Here is an 18,223-nt window from a genome sequence, read left to right as displayed (position 1 = left end):
ACCTTGTAGCCCCCAGTGTCTACTGTTCCTATCATTATGTCAATGTTTACCCAATGTTTAATTTACACTTATAAGTAAGAAGATGTGGTCTTTGGTTTTTTTAATTTCTGCATTAATCCACTTACAATAATTGCCTCAGGCTGCATTAATGTTGCTGCAAAGGTCATGATTTTCTTCTTTTTTGGCTGCATAATATTCCATTGTGTATATGTACCACATTTTTTATACAGTCCACAGTTGATGGATACCTAGTTTGAATCTATGTCTTTCTTATTGTGAATAGTGCTGTGATGAACATATGGATCCATGTATCTTCTTGGTAGAATGATTTATATTCCATTGTGTATATACCCAGTAATAGGATTGATAGGTGGAATAGTAGTTCATTTTTTAGTTCTTTTGAGAAATCACCAAACTGCCTTCCAAAGAACTGAACCAACTGATATTCCCACCAAATATGTATAAGCATTCCCTTTCCTCTGCAGTCCTGCCAGCATCTGTAATTTTTTAACTTTTTAGTAATAGCCATTCTGACTGGTGTGAGATGGTATCTCTTGGTGGTTTTAATTTTTGTTTCTCCAATAATTACAGTGACGATGAGCATTGTTTTTGTATGTTAGTTGGATACTTCTATGTCTTCTTCTGAGAAGCATCTGTTCATGTGTCTTGCTCACTTTTTTATGGGGTTATTTGTTTATTGATTGTTTTTTTCCAAGTTCCCAAATTGAATATCTTTATTTTTATATTCCAGATCATTTGAAAAATTCTTTTTTTTTTTTTTTTTTTTTTTTTTTTTTTTTTTTTGAGACTGAGTCTGGCTCTGTCGCCCAGGCTGGAGTGCGGTGGCCGGATCTCAGCTCACTGCAAGCTCCGCCTCCCGGGTTCACGCCATTCTCCTGCCTCAGCCTCCCGAGTAGCTGGGACCACAGGCGCCCGCCACTTCGCCCGGCTAGTTTTTGTATTTTTTAGTAGAGACGGGGTTTCACCGTGTTAGCCAGGATGGTCTCGATCTCCTGACCTCGTGATCCGCCCGTCTCGGCCTCCCAAAGTGCTGGGATTACAGGCTTGAGCCACCGCGCCCGGCCGTGAAAAATTCTTTTATTAGTGGTGACATTTCTTGTTTAATGATTACTTCTCTTCCTAAACAAAAGTAGTGATAGAATTTTTAACTAATTAATTAATTAGTCTTATTGTGGTAAAATATACTCACCATAAAACTTACTATATTAACCACTTTTAATTTTATAAACTATTTTTATTACAATAGGTTTTTGGGTAACAGGTGGTGTTTGGTTGCATAAATAAGTTTTTTAGTGGTGATTTCTGAGATATTGGTGCAACCATCACCCGAGCAGTATACACTGTACCCAATATATAGACTTTTATCCCTCACCCTCCTTTCACCCTTTCCCTCGAGTCCCAAGAGTCCATTATATCATTCTTACGCATTTTCATCCTCATAGCTTAGCTTCCACGTATGAGTGTAAACTTACGATGTTTGGTGTTTCATTCCTGAGTTACTTCACTTAGAATAATGGTCTCTAATTCCATCCAGGTAGCTGCAAATGCCAATATTTCAATCTTCTTTATGGCTGAGTAGTAGTATTCCATGGTATATCATGGTATATCATATTTTCTTTACCCACTCATTGACTGATGGGCATTTGGGCTGGTTCCATATTTTTGCAATTGCAAACCATGCTGCTATAAACGTGTGTGCAAGTATCTGTTTCTTATAATGACTTCTTTTCATCTGGGTAGATACGAAGTGGTGGGATTGCTGGATCAAATGGTAAATCTACTTTTAGGTCTTTAAGGAATCTCCACACTGTTTTCCATAGTGGTTGTACTAGTTTACATTCCCACCAGCAGTGTAGAAGTGTTTCTTTTTCAATGCATCCATGCCAACATCTATTTTTTTAAAAAAATTTTTTATTATAGCCATTCTTGCAGGAGTAAGGTGGTATTGCATTGTGGCTTTGATTTGCATTTCCCTGATTATAAGTGATATTGAGCATTTTTTCATATATTTGTTGGCCATTTGTATATCTGCTTTTGATAATTATCTATTCATGTCCTTACCCCATTTGTTGATGGCATTGTTTTCTTCTTGCTAATTTGTTTGAGTTCTTTCTAGATTTGGGGTATTAGTCCTTTGGCAGATGTATAGATTGTGGAGCTTTTCTCCTGCCCTGTGGGTTGTCTGTTTACTCTGCTGACTGTTTCTTTTGCCATGCAAAAGCTCTTTAGTTTAATTAAGTCTCACCTCTTTATCTTTGTTTTTATTGCATTTGCTTTTGGGTTATTGGTTATGAAATCATTGCCTCAGCCAATGTCTAAAAGGGTCTTTCCGATATTATTTTCTAGAATTTTCATAGTATCAGGTCTTAGATTTAAATAGGTGATCCATCTTGAGTTGATATTTGTATAAGATGAGAGATGAGGATCCAGTTTCATTATCCTAGATGTGGCTAGCCAATTATTCCAGCACTATTTGTTGAATAGAGTGTCCTTTTCCCACTTTAGGTTTTCGTTTGCTTTGTTGAAGATCAGTTAGCTGTAAATATTTGGATTTATTTGTGGGTTCTCTATTCTGTTTCATTGGTATACGTGCCCATTTTTAAAGCAGTATCATGTTGTTTTGGTGACTATGGCCTTTTAGTATAGTTTGAAATTAAGTGATGTGTTGTCTCCGGGTTTATTATTTTTGCTTAGCTTTGCTTTGGCTATGCAGACAGTTTTTTGGTTCCACATAAATTTTACGATTTTTTTTTCTAGTTCTGTGAAGAATGATTGTGGTATTTTGATGGGGATTGCATTGTATTTGTAGATTGCTTTTGGCAGTATGGCCATTTTCACAATATTGATTCTATCCATCCATCAGGATGGGATGTGTTTCCATTTGTTTGTTTCATCTATGATTTCTTTCAGCAGTATTTTGTAGTTTTCCTTGTAGAAATCTTTCACATCCCTGGTTGAGTACATTCCTAAGTATTTTATTTATTTTGCAGCTATTTTAAAAGGGGTTGAGTTCTTGATTTGATTCTCAGCTTGGTAGCTATTGGTGTATAGCAGAGCTACTGATTTGTGTACATTAATTTTGTATCCTGAAACTTTTCTGAACTCATTTGTCAGTTCTAGGAGCTTTTTGCAGGAGTTTTTAGGGTTTTCCAGGTATACAATCATATCTTCAGCAAACAGTGACAATTTGACTTCCTCTTTACCGATTTGGATGCCCTTTATTTCCTCCTTTTGTCTGATTGCTGTGGCTAGGACTTCCAGTACTATGTTGAATAGAGCGGGTGAGAGTGGGCATCCTTGTCTTTTTCCAGTTTTCAGAGGTAATGCTTTCTACTTTTCCCCATTCAGTATTATGTTGGCTGTGGGTTTCCCATAGATGACGTTTATTACACTGAGGTATGTCCCTTGTATGCTGATTTTGCTGAGGGTTTTAATCATGAAAGGAGGCTGAATTTTGTCAAATGTTTTTCTGCGTCTATTGAGAAGATCATGTGATTTTTATTTTTAATTCTGTTTATGTGGTGTATTACATTAATGACACAAGTCATTAACCTGTTTCTATTAAATGATCCTTGCATCCCTGGTATGAAACCCACTTGTTTACGGTAGATTATGTTTTTGATATGCTGTTGGATTCAGTTATCTAGTATTTAGTTGTGGATTTTTGCATCCATGTTCATCAAGGATATTGGTCTGTAGTTTTTTTGTTGTTGTTGTTATGTCCTTTCTGGTTTTGGTATTAGGTGACACTGGCTTCCTAAAATGATTTAGAGAGGATTCCTTCTTTCGCTATTTTGTGGAATAGCATCAATGGGATTGGTATCAATTCTTTGAATTTCTGGTATAATTCAGCTGTGAATCCATCTGGTATTGCACTTTTTTTTTGGTAATTTTTTTTTTATTACCATTTCAATCTCTTTCCTTGTTATTAGTCTGTTTAGGGTTTCTAATTCTTCCTCATTTAAGCTGGGGGAGTTGTATCTTTTCAGGAACTTTTCCATCTCCTCTATGTTTTCCAGTTTATGCTAATAAAGGTGTTCATACTAGCCTTGTGTGATCTTTTGTCTTTCTCTGGTGTTGGTTGTAATGTCTCTTGTTTCATTTCTAATTGAGCTTCTTTGGATCTTCTCTCTTCTTTTCTTGGGTAATCTTGCAACTTGTTGTAATATCATAGAAAATGGTTTGGAAGAATTACTATCTTTTTATATATCTCTTGGCCATTTGGATTTCTGTTTGCAGAAAGCCTTGATAAAATATTTGGCCCTTTTTTATTGGGTAGTTTGTTTTATCATTGGTTAATGCTTTGTTTGTCCTATTTAAGAAACATTTGCCCATCCAAAGCCATAAAGATATTCTCTTATTTTTTTAAAGATGCTTTATTCATTTTCCTTTGGCACTTAGGTTTTCAATCTATTAGATACATGTTTTTGTGTATTGTATGAAATAAGATTGAAAGTTACTATTTTTCTATGTGTATATTGAGTTGTGTCAAAAGTTTATGTGGTAAAGGTTATACTTTCCCAACTGCATTGCAGTGTCATCTTTATTTTAATTCAGGTAACAGCAACAAGAGCAAGTGGGCTGGATATTATTCTGTTTCATTATCTTAATCCTTGTGTCTATATCTACTATAACTGTAGTATAACTACAGGCTGTACTATATCTGTACAATCTGTAATAGTATCCCTTTTTCATTCCTGATACTGATCATTTTTGTATTTTTCTCTTTTTGTCTTGATAAGTGTTGTTACGTGTTCATTGATATTATTAATCTTCTCCACAAATAATCGTTTAAATATGTGCAGAACATGCAGGTTTGTTACATAGGTATATACGTGCCATTTGTTGCACCCATCAACCAGTAACCTACATTAGATATTTCTCCTAATGCTATCCCTCCGCTAGCCCTTCACCCCCTGACAGGCCCCGGAGTGTGATGTTCCACTCCCTGTGCCAATATGTTCTCATTGTTCAACTCCCACTTATGAGTGAGAACATGTGGTGTTTGGTTTTCTGTTCTTGTGATAGCTCACTGAGAATTATGGTTTCCAGCTTCATCCATGTCCCTACAAAGGACATGGATGTCACATTTTCTTCATCATTGATAGAGAAAATCATCACATCTTTCTATATATCATTGATGGGCATTTCGGTTGGTTCCAAGTCTTTGCTATTGTGAATAGTGCTGCAATTAACATATGTGTGCATGTGTCTTTATAGTAGAATGATTTATAATCCTTTGGGTATATAACCAGTAATAAGATTGCTGGGTCAAATGGTATTTCTGGTTCTAGATCCTTGAGGAATCACCACACTGTCTTCTGCAATGGTTGAACTAATTTACACTCCAACCAACAATGTAAAAGCGTTTTTATTTCTGCACATTCTCTCCAGCATCTGTTGTTTCCTGACTTTTTAATGATTGCCATTCTAACTGGCGTGAGATGGTATCTCATTGTGGATTTGATTTGCATTTCTCTAATGACCAGTGATGATGAGCTTTTTTTTTTCATATGTTTGTTGGCTACATAAATGTCTTCTTGTAAGAAGTGTCTGTTCATATCCTTTGCCCACTTTTTGATGTTTTTGTTTTCTTGTAAATTTGTTTAAGTTTCTTGTGGATTCTGGATACCAGATTTTTGTCAGGTGAATAGATTGCAAAAATGTCCTCCTATTCTGTAGGTTGCCTGTTCAATCTGATGATAGTTTCTTTTGCTGTGCAGACACTCTTTTTTTTTTTTTTTTTTTTTGAGACGGAGTCTCGCTCTGTCACCCAGGCTGGAGTGTGGTGGCTGGATCTCTGCTCACTGCAAGCTCCGCCTCCCGGAGTAGCTGGGACTACAGGCGCTCGCCACCTCGCCCGGCTAGTTTTTTGTACTTTTTAGTAGAGACGGGGTTTCACCGTGTTAGCCAGGATGGTCTCGATCTCCTGACCTCGTGATCCACCTGTCTCAGCCTCCGAAAGTGCTGGGATTACAGGCTTGAGCCACCGCGCCCGGCCGACACTCTTTAATTAGATCCCATTTGTCAATTTTGGCTTTTGTTGCCATTGCTTTTGGTGTTTTAGTCATGAAGTCTTTGCACATGCCTATGTCCTGAATGGTATTGCCCAGGTTTTCTTCTAGGATTTTTATTGTTTTAGGCCTTACATTTAAGTCCTTAATCCATATTGATTTAATTTTTGTATAAAGTGTAGGAGGTGATCCACTTTCAGTTTTCCACATATGGCTAGCCAGTTTTCCCAGCACCATTTATTAAATAGGGAATCCTTTTTCCATTGCCTGTTTTTGTCGGGTTTGTCAAAGACTAGATTGTAGTAGATGTGTGGCATTATATCTGAGGCCTCTGTTCTGCTCCATTGGTCTATATATCTATTTTGGTACCAGTACCATGCTGTTTTGGTTACTGTAGCCTTGTAATATTGTTTGAAGTCAGGTAGCATGATGCCTCCAGCTTGTTCTTTTTGCTTAGGATTGTCTTGGCTAAATGGGCTCTTTTTGTTCCATATGAAATTTAAAGTAGTTTTTTCTAATTCTGTGAAGAAAGTCAATGGTACCTTGAGAGGGATAGCATTGAATCTATAAATTACTTTGGGTAGTATGGCCATTTTTACAATTTGATTCTTGTTATCCATGAGCATGAAATGTTTTTCCATTTGTTTGTGTCCTCTCTTATTTCCTTGAGTAGTGGTTTGTACGTCAAGAGGTCCTTCACATCCCATGTAAATTGTATTCCTGATATTTTATTTTCATTTTAGCAATTGTGAATGAGAGCTCATTCATAATTTGGATCTTTATTATTGGTATATAGGAATGCTTGTGATTTTTGCACAGTAGTTTTGTATCCTGAGACTTTGCTAAAGTTGCTTATCAGCTTAAGAAGATTTTGGGCTGAGAGATTGTAGGTGATCAAGAAAGGACTTATAGTTTCACTTAAGTCTTGAAATCTGGTTATCCATCTAGCATATTAAATTGTGAAATATTTTATAGGCAGTGGAAATGACATAAACAAAGTTATAAATGAGCATTAAAATAGCCTGTTCTTTGTGGAAAATTGCAAACAATTTGTTATGGCTTCTGTTTAGGTATCAGGTTGCAGAGAGCTTTGTATACAAGTTAAAGGAATGTTGACTTTATCCTCTAGGCCAGTAGATTTGTTAATCTGTATTCTAACTCATCCTCATCCATATAGGCTCTACAGGCTGTTAGAACCATCGCAGAAAGAGAGAATAGTCTAATAAGTAGGGACCATTTCTCCATCAGAGTAGCTCTGGTTTGGCTGTTTTATATTGAAGTTCTTCATTGTACTCTATTTGGAAAAAAAAATTCACTGCTTTTAAGAAAGCTAATAAAATTGTAAAACTACCACAATGAGATATAAGAAGACCTGAAAAGTTTTAACCAGGAGAAAAAATATTTAAGATAAACACCATAATGAAATACAACATGCAGAGATCATGTCTTATTTTGGGCAGCTAACCTGAGTGTCTAACCTTTCAGGTGTGGTTCCCAACAAAGGTCAGTTTCCCATGGCTGTGGGAGGCCAGGAGTTGTTTCAGTGCACTGGTCCAATGTGCCGCTATGCTGAAGACCTGGCCCCCATGTTGAAGGTCATGGCAGGACCTGGGATCAAAAGGTATGTTCATTTATTTTTATTTCCTCAGACTCTTATCCTGACATTCATTCTCTCTTTATTTATTAATGTTATAGAGGTAGACTTTCAGTCCTCAAGCAAATAATTATTGCAGATATTTATGAGAGAGCCTTTATATACTTAATAAGTGGATACCATGATTCACAAATTGGGAAGATGCCGTGTAAAAGTATTTTACTGAGAAAATACAAAGAGAGGCCTTATTTTGGGATGGAAACGGTGAATCTTTTTGTTGTTCATTTGTGAATTTGAGTATAAGGACTATGTGCACTTCAAGTTCAGCCTTTCTGACTCTTCTGCCATCTGTCACCATATACATACTTTCCAATCTCACCTAGGCATCAATGCTGCTTGGAAATCGGTTTCCATAGACAGCATTTTTTTTTATTTTTTTTTTTTTTTACATTTTCTATAGCAGTGATTTCAAATTATTTCCATTTCCAGCAAACCTGTGATCTTCTCCTTTCCTTTACCCTCAAGTAAATACTCCCACATTTTATCTCATCAAAAAAAAAAAAAATTGCAATCTATATGTAACTTACTTCAGTTTCTTACCATCACATTTTTCTAGGTCTCCAACATTCATTCTTTTCTCCTTTTAGAGTGGAGAAAATATCTTTCCATTTTGCTTTAGCATATAAGTAGTTTCAGTTATGCTCTTGATCTTATGTTCTCTTATTCTCTCAGGTCTTTGTTCCACTACTTATCTCACCTTAGTATGACTTTAACCTCTCTCTGTCTCTCTCTCTCTCTCTCTCTCTCTCTCTCTCTCACACACACACACACACTTATGCACCCTTGTCATTATAATTAAACATCCTAAGTATCTCTCATCTTAAAATGAGACAAAATTTTTTTAGCCACTTATTCCCCTTAAGCCACTACTCTATGCTGCTTTTTGCCCCATTGCCAGACCCTTTGTGTGAATTATACTCATTGACTCTAAATTCTCACATTGCCATCTCATAAATGAATTCACTACAAACTGGTTTTTACCACCAAAATTATTCTTGCCAAGGTCCCTGATTTTTTTTTTTTTCATTTTTGCTAAGAATAATGACTGCTTCTCAATACTTACCATTCATTACCTCATTATAACTGGTGGCAGTATTGATATTACTCCATCATTATTGAAACAAACTCTGCCCTTGGCTCCTGTGATACAATCTTTTTTAAAATTATTGCTAATTTTTATGGGTACATAGCAGGTATATATATTTATGGGCTACATGAGATATTTTGAAGCAGTCATGTAATGCATAATAATTGCTTCATGGAAAATGGGGTAGGTATTCATCCCCTTAAGCATTTATGCTTTGTGTTATGGACAGTCCACCCTTTTGATATTGCTCCTTTTCCTTTCATCTGCCTTACTGGCTCTTCCTTCCTTTGTTCATCTCTTATATATTGGTATTCTAGAAGGACCTGGTTTACTTCTCTGTCTTCTTTCTACTTACCCTCTCAGAATGACTCCATCTAGCCTTGCCACTTCAACCATTTTCCATACACAGATGATGCTGAAATCTACCTCTTCAGCTCACTCTTTTCACTTAAGCTAGAGGACTGTCTATTTACTACTACAGGAAGACTGTCCATTTCAGATAACTGAAACTCAATATATCTAAAACTGATATTATTTTTCTTCCAAGCTCCAGAAACCTGATCCACTACTTCAATTCTTGCCCAATCCCAGTGATTGGATGACCAAAATCAACCCAGTTGCTAAAGCCTCATATCCAATTTTTCTCAGTCATTACATCTAAGCAATGCTGAGTCATATTGAAACTACCTACTAATGATTTCTTACATCTTTATATATCTCTCCATCATCATGGTTACAGTTCTAGTTCAGGCTACAATCATTTCTACCATTAACTGCTACCAAAGCATTTTGATTTGTCACTATGTCTACAATTTTGATGCATTTCAAACCATTCTCTCCCCTGCAGCTCAAGTACATTTCTTAAATGCAAATCTAAATTCTAAAGGTATAACACTGTTTCTGGCACACAGTGCTCAGGGAAAAATACTTCATTAGAGCTGAAGCTCAGATGTCAGGATTGAACTAGTAAGGATATCTAAATAATTTGTTGACGTCAGTTTCCTTTTAATGCTCCACAGGTTAAAACTAGACACAAAGGTACATTTAAAAGACTTAAAATTTTACTGGATGGAACATGATGGAGGCTCATTTTTAATGTCCAAAGTGGAACAAGATCTCATTTTGGCTCAGAAAAAGGTAATTTTAAATAAAATTTGTTTAAGAATTATTTTTAGTCAAGGAGATGCTATTCTGAACCCTTTACTTCACTTTCTGCCAAATATTTCTGTGTTAGCATACGGAATTAAGGTTTTCAGAACTTATACTAAGCAATTTTGGGTGTAATTTTTCATGGTTATTTTAGATATTTTATTTTTTAGTAATGAAATGAGTACTTTGAAAATAAAGTATGATAAATCAAATAAATAAATTGCTCAGAGGTAACCGTTATTAATAATTTGGTATGTATCTATCCAGTGATTCTTCTATGCTCATGTGTAGATGTACATTTTAGGTAATTGAGACAACATTATATATGCAATCATTTTAGCCTGAGCTTTATTTTAAAATGCTTTTATAATCAGATGAAATAATAAAACAAATTTGTCTTTTTAAAAACAAAGGTTCATTTGGGAAAGAAGAATAATAAGGGGAACAGCTCTATCAAATTTTAAAAGTAATTTTTTTTTTTTACTACTACTTAATAATAATACAGATTATTACTTGGAAGCAATGGAATTGTATATCTCAATCCTCAAGGGAATCAGTATAACAACTCACAGTAAGAATTAGGAAAGTGTTCTAGTGAAAGTCGAATAATCTCTAAATTAGAATCATCTAAATAGACCAAAAACCACTAGTCAAAATTGTTTTGCAATACTTATGAATTATGAAACATATGTGTAAAAACTAGAAGAAACTTAAGTGTGGTGGAAGATGGCTTTTATATTCTGTCTTTGTTTTGTGCCACCATGAAAAAATGTCTGTGACTCGATAACTTACAAAGAACGAAAATTTATTTCTCACACATCTGAAGACAAGAAAGTCCAAGATCAAGGTGCTGGCAGGTTCAGTGTCTGGTGAGGGCCATCTTGCTGCATTCTCCAGAAGGGAGAAACATGGCAGAAGGGTGGAAGAGACAGCTGCTAAGGCTGCATGAAGCCTTTTAAGAAATGGCTGTAATTGCATTAACTAGGGGCAGCCCTCATGGCCTAATCACCTCTTAAGGGCCCCACTTCTTAATACTAATGCATTGGCAACACCTGAATTTTGGAGGCGATGCATTCAAACCATAGGTCAGGAGATCGAAGCCATCCTGACTAACATGGTGAAACCCCGTCTTTACTAAACAAAATACAAAATACCCTGGTGGCGGGTGCCTGTAGTCCCAGCTACTCGGGAGGCTGAGGCAGGAGAATGGTGTGAACCCAGGAGGCGGAGGTTGCAATGAGCTGAGATCGTGCCACTGTACTCCAGCCTGGGAGACAGAGCGAGACTCTGCCTAAAAAAAAAAACAAAGAAAAGAAACAAACAAACAAAAACAACAACAAAAAAAACCAAAATGTAAACACAGCATATGTGAATACATTACTGTGTTACTAGATTTGAAAATCATGTTATAAAATTATGCATTTTTAAAAATCTATAGGTACAATGTAATTCATATAAAAACTCAGTGGATTTTTAAATTTCTTTTTGTAATGCTATGGTTTTTGATATTTTCATCATATATCTTATTTTAAGTTGAACTCATTTATTCTGTGAGTTTTTAAATAGCACTCTTTGCATTAGTATTAAAAGAGGAAAAGAGAAAAGTGAGATCTTCATAGGTTATAAACCCAGAAACAGAATTTCTTCCTATATTAACTTTTTACATGTATTAAGATAGCTTCACATATGGGAAATAATAATATCTAAAAGAGAGAAATCATAGAAAATACTGTCAATAAAAATGATAGAGGATTATTAACCTTATACAGGCTATAACCCATTATAAGAGAAATACCACCAGGGACACAGGAAAAGGAGAAAAGAAAATTATAAAAGAAGATATGTAAGTGAATAGTAAAAACACAAGAAATGTTAAGACTTACAAGTAATTAAAGGAGGAACTATAGAAAAATTAAGATACTATTCCTCGGTTGCTTGGGTTGATAAACCATAGAATGCTAGTGGCAAAGCAAATGGGTACTTTTCTGGGGAGCTGGAGGATAAATGCAAAATTATGAAGCCAGGTGCAGAAGGACAAAAGTAAGTGAATGGAAGTAAATTACTCGCATTGAACTTTTAGTCCATATAAGTTGCTCTCACAGTAGAATTACCTCACTTCCTGTTCTGTAACTTAAGCAAAAATGTTAATAACTTAATGTACAGACTCTTCATTACCAAATTCTCTAGCCAATTTAATATTCTGACCCCAAACCCTTCCCTTTACAATATTAAAATGATATTTTTGCTGGCCTGAAATTCATGCGTATGAAAAGCCAATTTTCCTAAATGGGGTTTTCACTTGTGATACTAACCAAGAGTGTCACTGTTACTGAAACTTTCTCTGCAGTCTCAGAAGTGACAATGTTGCAGACCTCATCACCTGTTGGCATCAAGTAGCAGGGAGAGCTATCATAGAATAGTTTAGTTTGAAATAATACTTTAAAATAGTCGCCTGCTAAAAAAAGAGACAGATTGAAATACATGTGAATTCATTTAAGAGTTTCATTTCATATTGGATAATTTTAGAACAGGCTCTAGTGAAGGTTGGTGTATGGAATACAAGGATCTATAATACTGTTGTATGCTTTACCAGTTGATTCAATAAGATAAATTTTATAACCTCAATATTTTTCCAGAAACCATTTTATAAAATTCAGATGTCTGTTTCTGATTAAAAATTAATTTTTGCCATACTATGTTCTTTTTTATATTATCTACATGAAATCCAGGGCAATCTCTTTAAAATATAAAATAAAGTAAGCATGCTAACCATCACCATTATTATTTATAGAAAGTATGCCAAAGAGAAATTAGAAATAAGAGGTGTGACTATGAAAAAAAGACAAATCAATAATTATTTATAGAATAAGATGTGAGTATATTCTTGTTAAATGCAAAGAGTGCTATTTAAAAACTCATAGAATAAATGAGTTCAACCTAAATTAGGATGTACAATGAAAATATCAAAAACCATAGCTAACATATCTATCAGCAATAACCAGATAAAAAGTAGAATGAGGAAAACAGAGAAGGCAAATAGAAAATCCTACAAAATGCCTACAGACTCTAAAAATAAGGATGTACAACCTACCAGAGAAAAATTACGGAACTTTACTAGGAGTCCTTAAATGAGTTTTGAATAAAAAGAGAAACTTAGTTTTATAGCTTGAGTTGTTGGTGGATAAATCCCATAGCCTATATAATCCGTGTCACTGGGATTACAATTATCATTCCTTTTTATAATGTTCCTAGTCACACTACAAAATTCCATCACAGCAATAAAGGCATTTCTGAAACACCAACAGGCCTGCTGTTCTGTAATCTGTCATTGAATAAATTAGTTTATGTCTCTTTGTTTCTGTATATTTTCTGAAAAGGAGGAAGTGGAGGAACATGAGAATGAGTGATGTGTGTATCTGAGGAGGGAGGAGATGAATAGAGAAAGACATTGTTACATCATTGGAGGTGGGGTAAGTATGTGTGCCACCTCCACCATTCCCAAGCTATTGTCAGAAAAACACCATGTTTTAGGACAGGATGGCTATATTTTATAGCAACTAAAATCAAATTAGCAATTTTTATTATGGAAGTTGAGAAAATGATGTTAAGCTTCTCCCATCAGAATAAATAGCCAAGAAGAAACGAAAATTTTGATTCAGGAGAATAAAAATATTAAGGATTTAGTATTCCAGAATTTTAATATGGCATAATATATTTAAATATTTCTCTAAAGTTAGTAACTTTATATAGCAATTTGAACTTTGTCCAGTTTCAGGTTCAATATAAAGAGCGAGCTTTTTTGATTTTGTAGCAGAAACTCAATAGTTGTTAACTGATGTTGGTCTGTAATTGTTTCTAAATCAGACTAAAAGGAAAGGAGTTATGGCATCACACTTTGTTGAGGATATTTTATAATCCAGGTCTTTTTATCATTTCTATATTTCCTAGCAACACCTTACTTTTACCTATTTTGTAGAAAAAGATACCAAGGCCTTGTGTGCTGTTGAATTTTTTTATTAGCAGATTTTATTTTTAGAACAGTTATATATTTACCAAAAGATTGAGCAGATAGTACAGAGAGTCCATGGGTAGCCCCTCTTTCTTTCACTAGTAGTGTACATATTTCATGACTGATGAAACAGTATTGATATATTATTGACTAAAGTCCACAGTTTACATTAGTGTTTATATAGTACAGTTTTACAGCATTTGACAAATGCATAATGGCATGTAACTATCATTACAATATCATACAGATTTTTTTTTACCACTCAAAAAACTTCTGTGCATCACTTATTTATTCATACATTCTCCCCACTCCTACTGGAAACCACAGATTTTTTACTGTATTTATGCTTTTGCCTTTCACCTAATATCATATATTTAGAATCTAAATTATGTAACCTTTTTATACTTGCTTCTTTCACATTGAAATATGCATTTAAGTTTCCTCCATGTCTTTTTGTGGCTTGGTAACTAATTTCTTTTTATCTCTGAATAATATTTCATTGTAAGGATGTACCACCATTTTTTACCCATTTACCTACTAAAGGACATCTTGGTTGTTTCAAAATATTGTAATCTTTGAACAAAAACTGTTATAATCATTTATGTGCACCTTTTCCATAGACATAAGTTTTCTATTCAATTAGGTAGTACCAAGGAACACAATATACTTTGCTTTGTTAGAAACCTTGAGATTGTCTTCCAAAGTGGCTTTATTATGGTACTTCAGAAAAGGAGAAGGAATTTCTTCTGCTTCTCTGGAGTACCCTAATATTAGTACCCTTACACACACACACACACACACACATATATATACACACACACACACACATATAATATATAATGACAAATATAAATGAAAGTTTGTACCCTCTGACCAACATAGCTTTATTTCATCCCCTCACACCACCCCAATTCCTGGCAACTATCGTCCTACTCTCTACTTCTAAGAATTTGACTTTTTTAGATTACATAAATAAATGATATTATAAAACATTTGTTTTTCTGTATCTGGTTTATTTTGCTTAACATAATGCCCTTCAGGTCCATCTATATTGTTGAAAATTGCAAAATTTTCTACATTTTTAAGGCTGAATAATATTTCTTTCTTTTTTTGATATTTTATGGATTATTATTATTATTATTATTATTATACTTTAAGTTCTAGGGTACATGTGCATATCGTGCAGGTTCGTTACATATGTATACTTGTGCCATATTGGTGTGCTGCAACCATCAACTCGTCAGCACCCATCAACTCATCATTTACATCAGGTATAACTCCCAATGCAACCTCCCCCCTTCCCACGATAGACCCCGGTGTATGATGTTCCCCTTCCCGAGTCCAAGTGATCTCATTGTTCAGTTCCCACCTATGAGTGAGAACATGCAGTGTTTGGTTTTCTGTTCTTGCGATTGTTTGCTGAGAATCATGATTTCCAGCTGCATCCATGTCCCTACAAAGGACACAAACTCATCCTTTTTTATGGCTGCATAGTATTCCATGGTGTATATGTGCCACATTTTCTTAATCCAGTCTGTCACTGATGGACATTTGGGTTGATTCCAAGTCTTTGCTATTGTGAATAGTGCCGCAATAAACATACATGTGCATGTGTCTTTATAGCAGCAGGTCATGTATATAAAACATTTTCTTTATCTATCCATCAATGCACACTTAGGATGTTTTCATATCTTAGCAATTATAAATAATGATGCCGCAGAGAACATGGGATTGCAGATACTTCTTAGAGATACTGATTTGAATTACTTATATATTACTAGAAGTAGCACTGCTGGGTCATATGGTACTTCTATTTTTAATGTTTTGAATGGCTGTACAAATTTACATTTCTACCACAGTGTACAAAGGTTCCCATTTCTCCCTGTCTTCACCAACACTTACCTTTAAAAAAAATAATAGCTATGCTATTGGGTGGGAGGTGACATCTCATCTTGGCTTTGATATGCATTCACCTGATGATTAGCATTGTTGATTTTTTTTTCATATACCTAGAGGCCAGTTGTATGTCTCTTTTGAAGAAATGTCTATTCAGGTTGTTTGCCAAGTTTTCAATTGAGTTATTTGTTTCTGATGAGTTCTATGAATTCCTTGTATATTTTAAACATCAATCCTATGTCAAATATATGTTTTATAAATATTTTATCCCATTCAGTAGGTTGCTTTTTTATTTTATATTCTTTTCTTTGTGTGAAAATGCTTTTTAGTTTGCTATAAACCAATTTGTTTATTTTTGCTTTGTTAGCCTGTGCTTTCAGACATATATGCAAAAACTCATTGCCAAGACTAATGTTACAGAGCTTTTTCTCTCTATTTTCCTCTAGGAATTTCACAGTCAAGTCTTACATTTATTGTACTTTATTTTTTATTATTTTAGATTGAAAGGGTACTTGTGCATGTTGTTAAATGGATATATTGTGTAATGGTGAAGTTTGGGCTTCTAGTGTACCCATTATGCAAACAGTGAACATTTTATCCCATAGGTAATTTTTCAGCCCTCATCTACCTCCCACCCTTCTATAGTTTTGAGTTGCCAGTGTCAATTATTTCTGCCTACTTGTCCATGTGTTTCCATTGTTTAGTTTCCACTTATAAGTGAGAAACAGACTTTCTGTTTCTGAGTTATTTAACTTAGGATAATGACCTCAAGCTAAATTCACGTGGCTGCAAATGTCATGCTTTCATTTTTTATGACTGTATAGTATTCTGTGGTGTTTATATATCACATTTCTTTATCCAGTCAACCATTGATAAAAATTTAGGTTTATTTGATGACTGCTATTGTAAATAGTGTTGCAATAAACACAACACACAAGTTTAGTTGTCTTTTTGATATAATGATTTCTTTTCTTTTGATTAGTCAGGGGTGGAAATACTATGCTGAATGATAGTTTTATTTTGGTTCTTTGCGAAACCTCCATACTGTTTTCCATAGAAATTTTACTACTTTACAATATGCCAACAGTGTGTAAGCATTCTTTTTTCTCTGCATTCTCACCAACAACTGTTATTTTTTACCTTAAAAAATAGCCATTCCGACTGGTGTAAGATGGTATCTCATTGTGGTTTTAATTTAAATTTCTCTGATGACTAGTGATGTTGAGCACCTTTTCATAAGTTTTTTTGTAGCCAATTGCATGTCTTTTAAGAAATGTCTGTTCATGTTTTTTGCTCACTTTTTAATTTTTTTTTCTTGTTGATTTTTTTTTTTTTTTTCTTGTAGACTGTGGATATTAGACCATTTTCAGAGGCATAATTTGCAAATATTTCCTTCTCATCTGTAGTTTGTCTTTTTGCTCTGTTGATTATTTCCTTTGCTGTACAGAAGCTTTTTTGTTTATGTTCCATTTGTGTACTTTTGTTTTTGTTGCATTTGCTTTTGAAGTCTTAGTCATAAATTCTTTCCCTCAATGTCAGAAGAGTTTTTTGTATAGTTTTTGTTAGGATTTTTCTTGTTTGACGTCTTACATTTAAGTCATAAATAAAACTTGAGATCATTTTTGTATATGGTGAGAGAGAGGGGTCCAGTTTCATTATTCTGAATATGGCTAGCCAATTTTGCCAGAACTCTTTATTGCTACTCAATAAAGCAATATTTCATGTCCTTTCTTCACTGTTTATTTTTGTCAACTTTGTCAAAGTTCAGTTTTTTACAGGTATGTGGCTTTATTTCTTGGTTCTCTGTTTGGTTCCATTCCATGTCTCCATTTTTTTTTTTTAACCATTACCATACTGTTTTTGTTACTATAGCTTTTTAGTATATTTTGAAGTCAGATAATGTGGGTCTCTTACTTTTTGCTTTTTATGCAAAATTTATTTGGCTCTTCAGGCTCTTTTTTTGTTATATATGTATTCTGGAATTTTTTTCTAACCCTGTGAAAAATTATGTTTGTAATGATAGGAATTATGTTTAGTCTTTAGATTGCTCTTGGTAATATGGTCATTTTAACTAGTGATACTTCCAGTCCATGAGCATAAGATCTTTTTCTGTTTCTGTCATCTATGATTTATTCTATCAGTGTTTTGTATTTCTCCTTATAGTTATCTTTAACCTCCTTGGTTAAACATATTCCTAGTATTTTATTTTTGTAAATGGCTAGTGTAAATGGGATGGAATATTTATTTGTTTCTTAGCTTTAATGTTATTGGTGTATCGAAATGCTATTGACTTTATTTCATTGATTCAATATCCTGAAACTTTACTAAAATTGTTTATCAAGTATATGAATTTTATGTAACGTCTAGGTTTTCTAGATATGTCATCAGCAAGC

The 18,223-nt window shown here is 34.3% G+C and overlaps 1 protein-coding gene across 3 annotated transcripts in view; it reads left to right on the top strand.

Moving 5' to 3' along the window:
* Window positions 1-18,223, top strand: part of FAAH2 (fatty acid amide hydrolase 2) — a 228,966-nt gene that overhangs the window by 109,359 nt on the left and 101,384 nt on the right. For all 3 annotated transcript variants that reach the window (XM_025372131.1, XM_025372129.1, XM_025372128.1), the window contains 2 exons: window positions 7,521-7,656; window positions 9,796-9,913. In XM_025372131.1, the coding sequence (XP_025227916.1) occupies window positions 7,521-7,656; window positions 9,796-9,913 (254 nt within the window). The remainder of the gene's footprint in view (window positions 1-7,520; window positions 7,657-9,795; window positions 9,914-18,223) is intronic.

This window comes from Theropithecus gelada, chromosome X (assembly GCF_003255815.1).
Source record: "Theropithecus gelada isolate Dixy chromosome X, Tgel_1.0, whole genome shotgun sequence".
NCBI classification, from domain to species: Eukaryota; Metazoa; Chordata; class Mammalia; order Primates; family Cercopithecidae; genus Theropithecus; species Theropithecus gelada.
The sequence above is the reverse complement of the archived record's forward strand: the minus strand, read 5'-3'. Positions and strand labels throughout refer to the sequence as shown.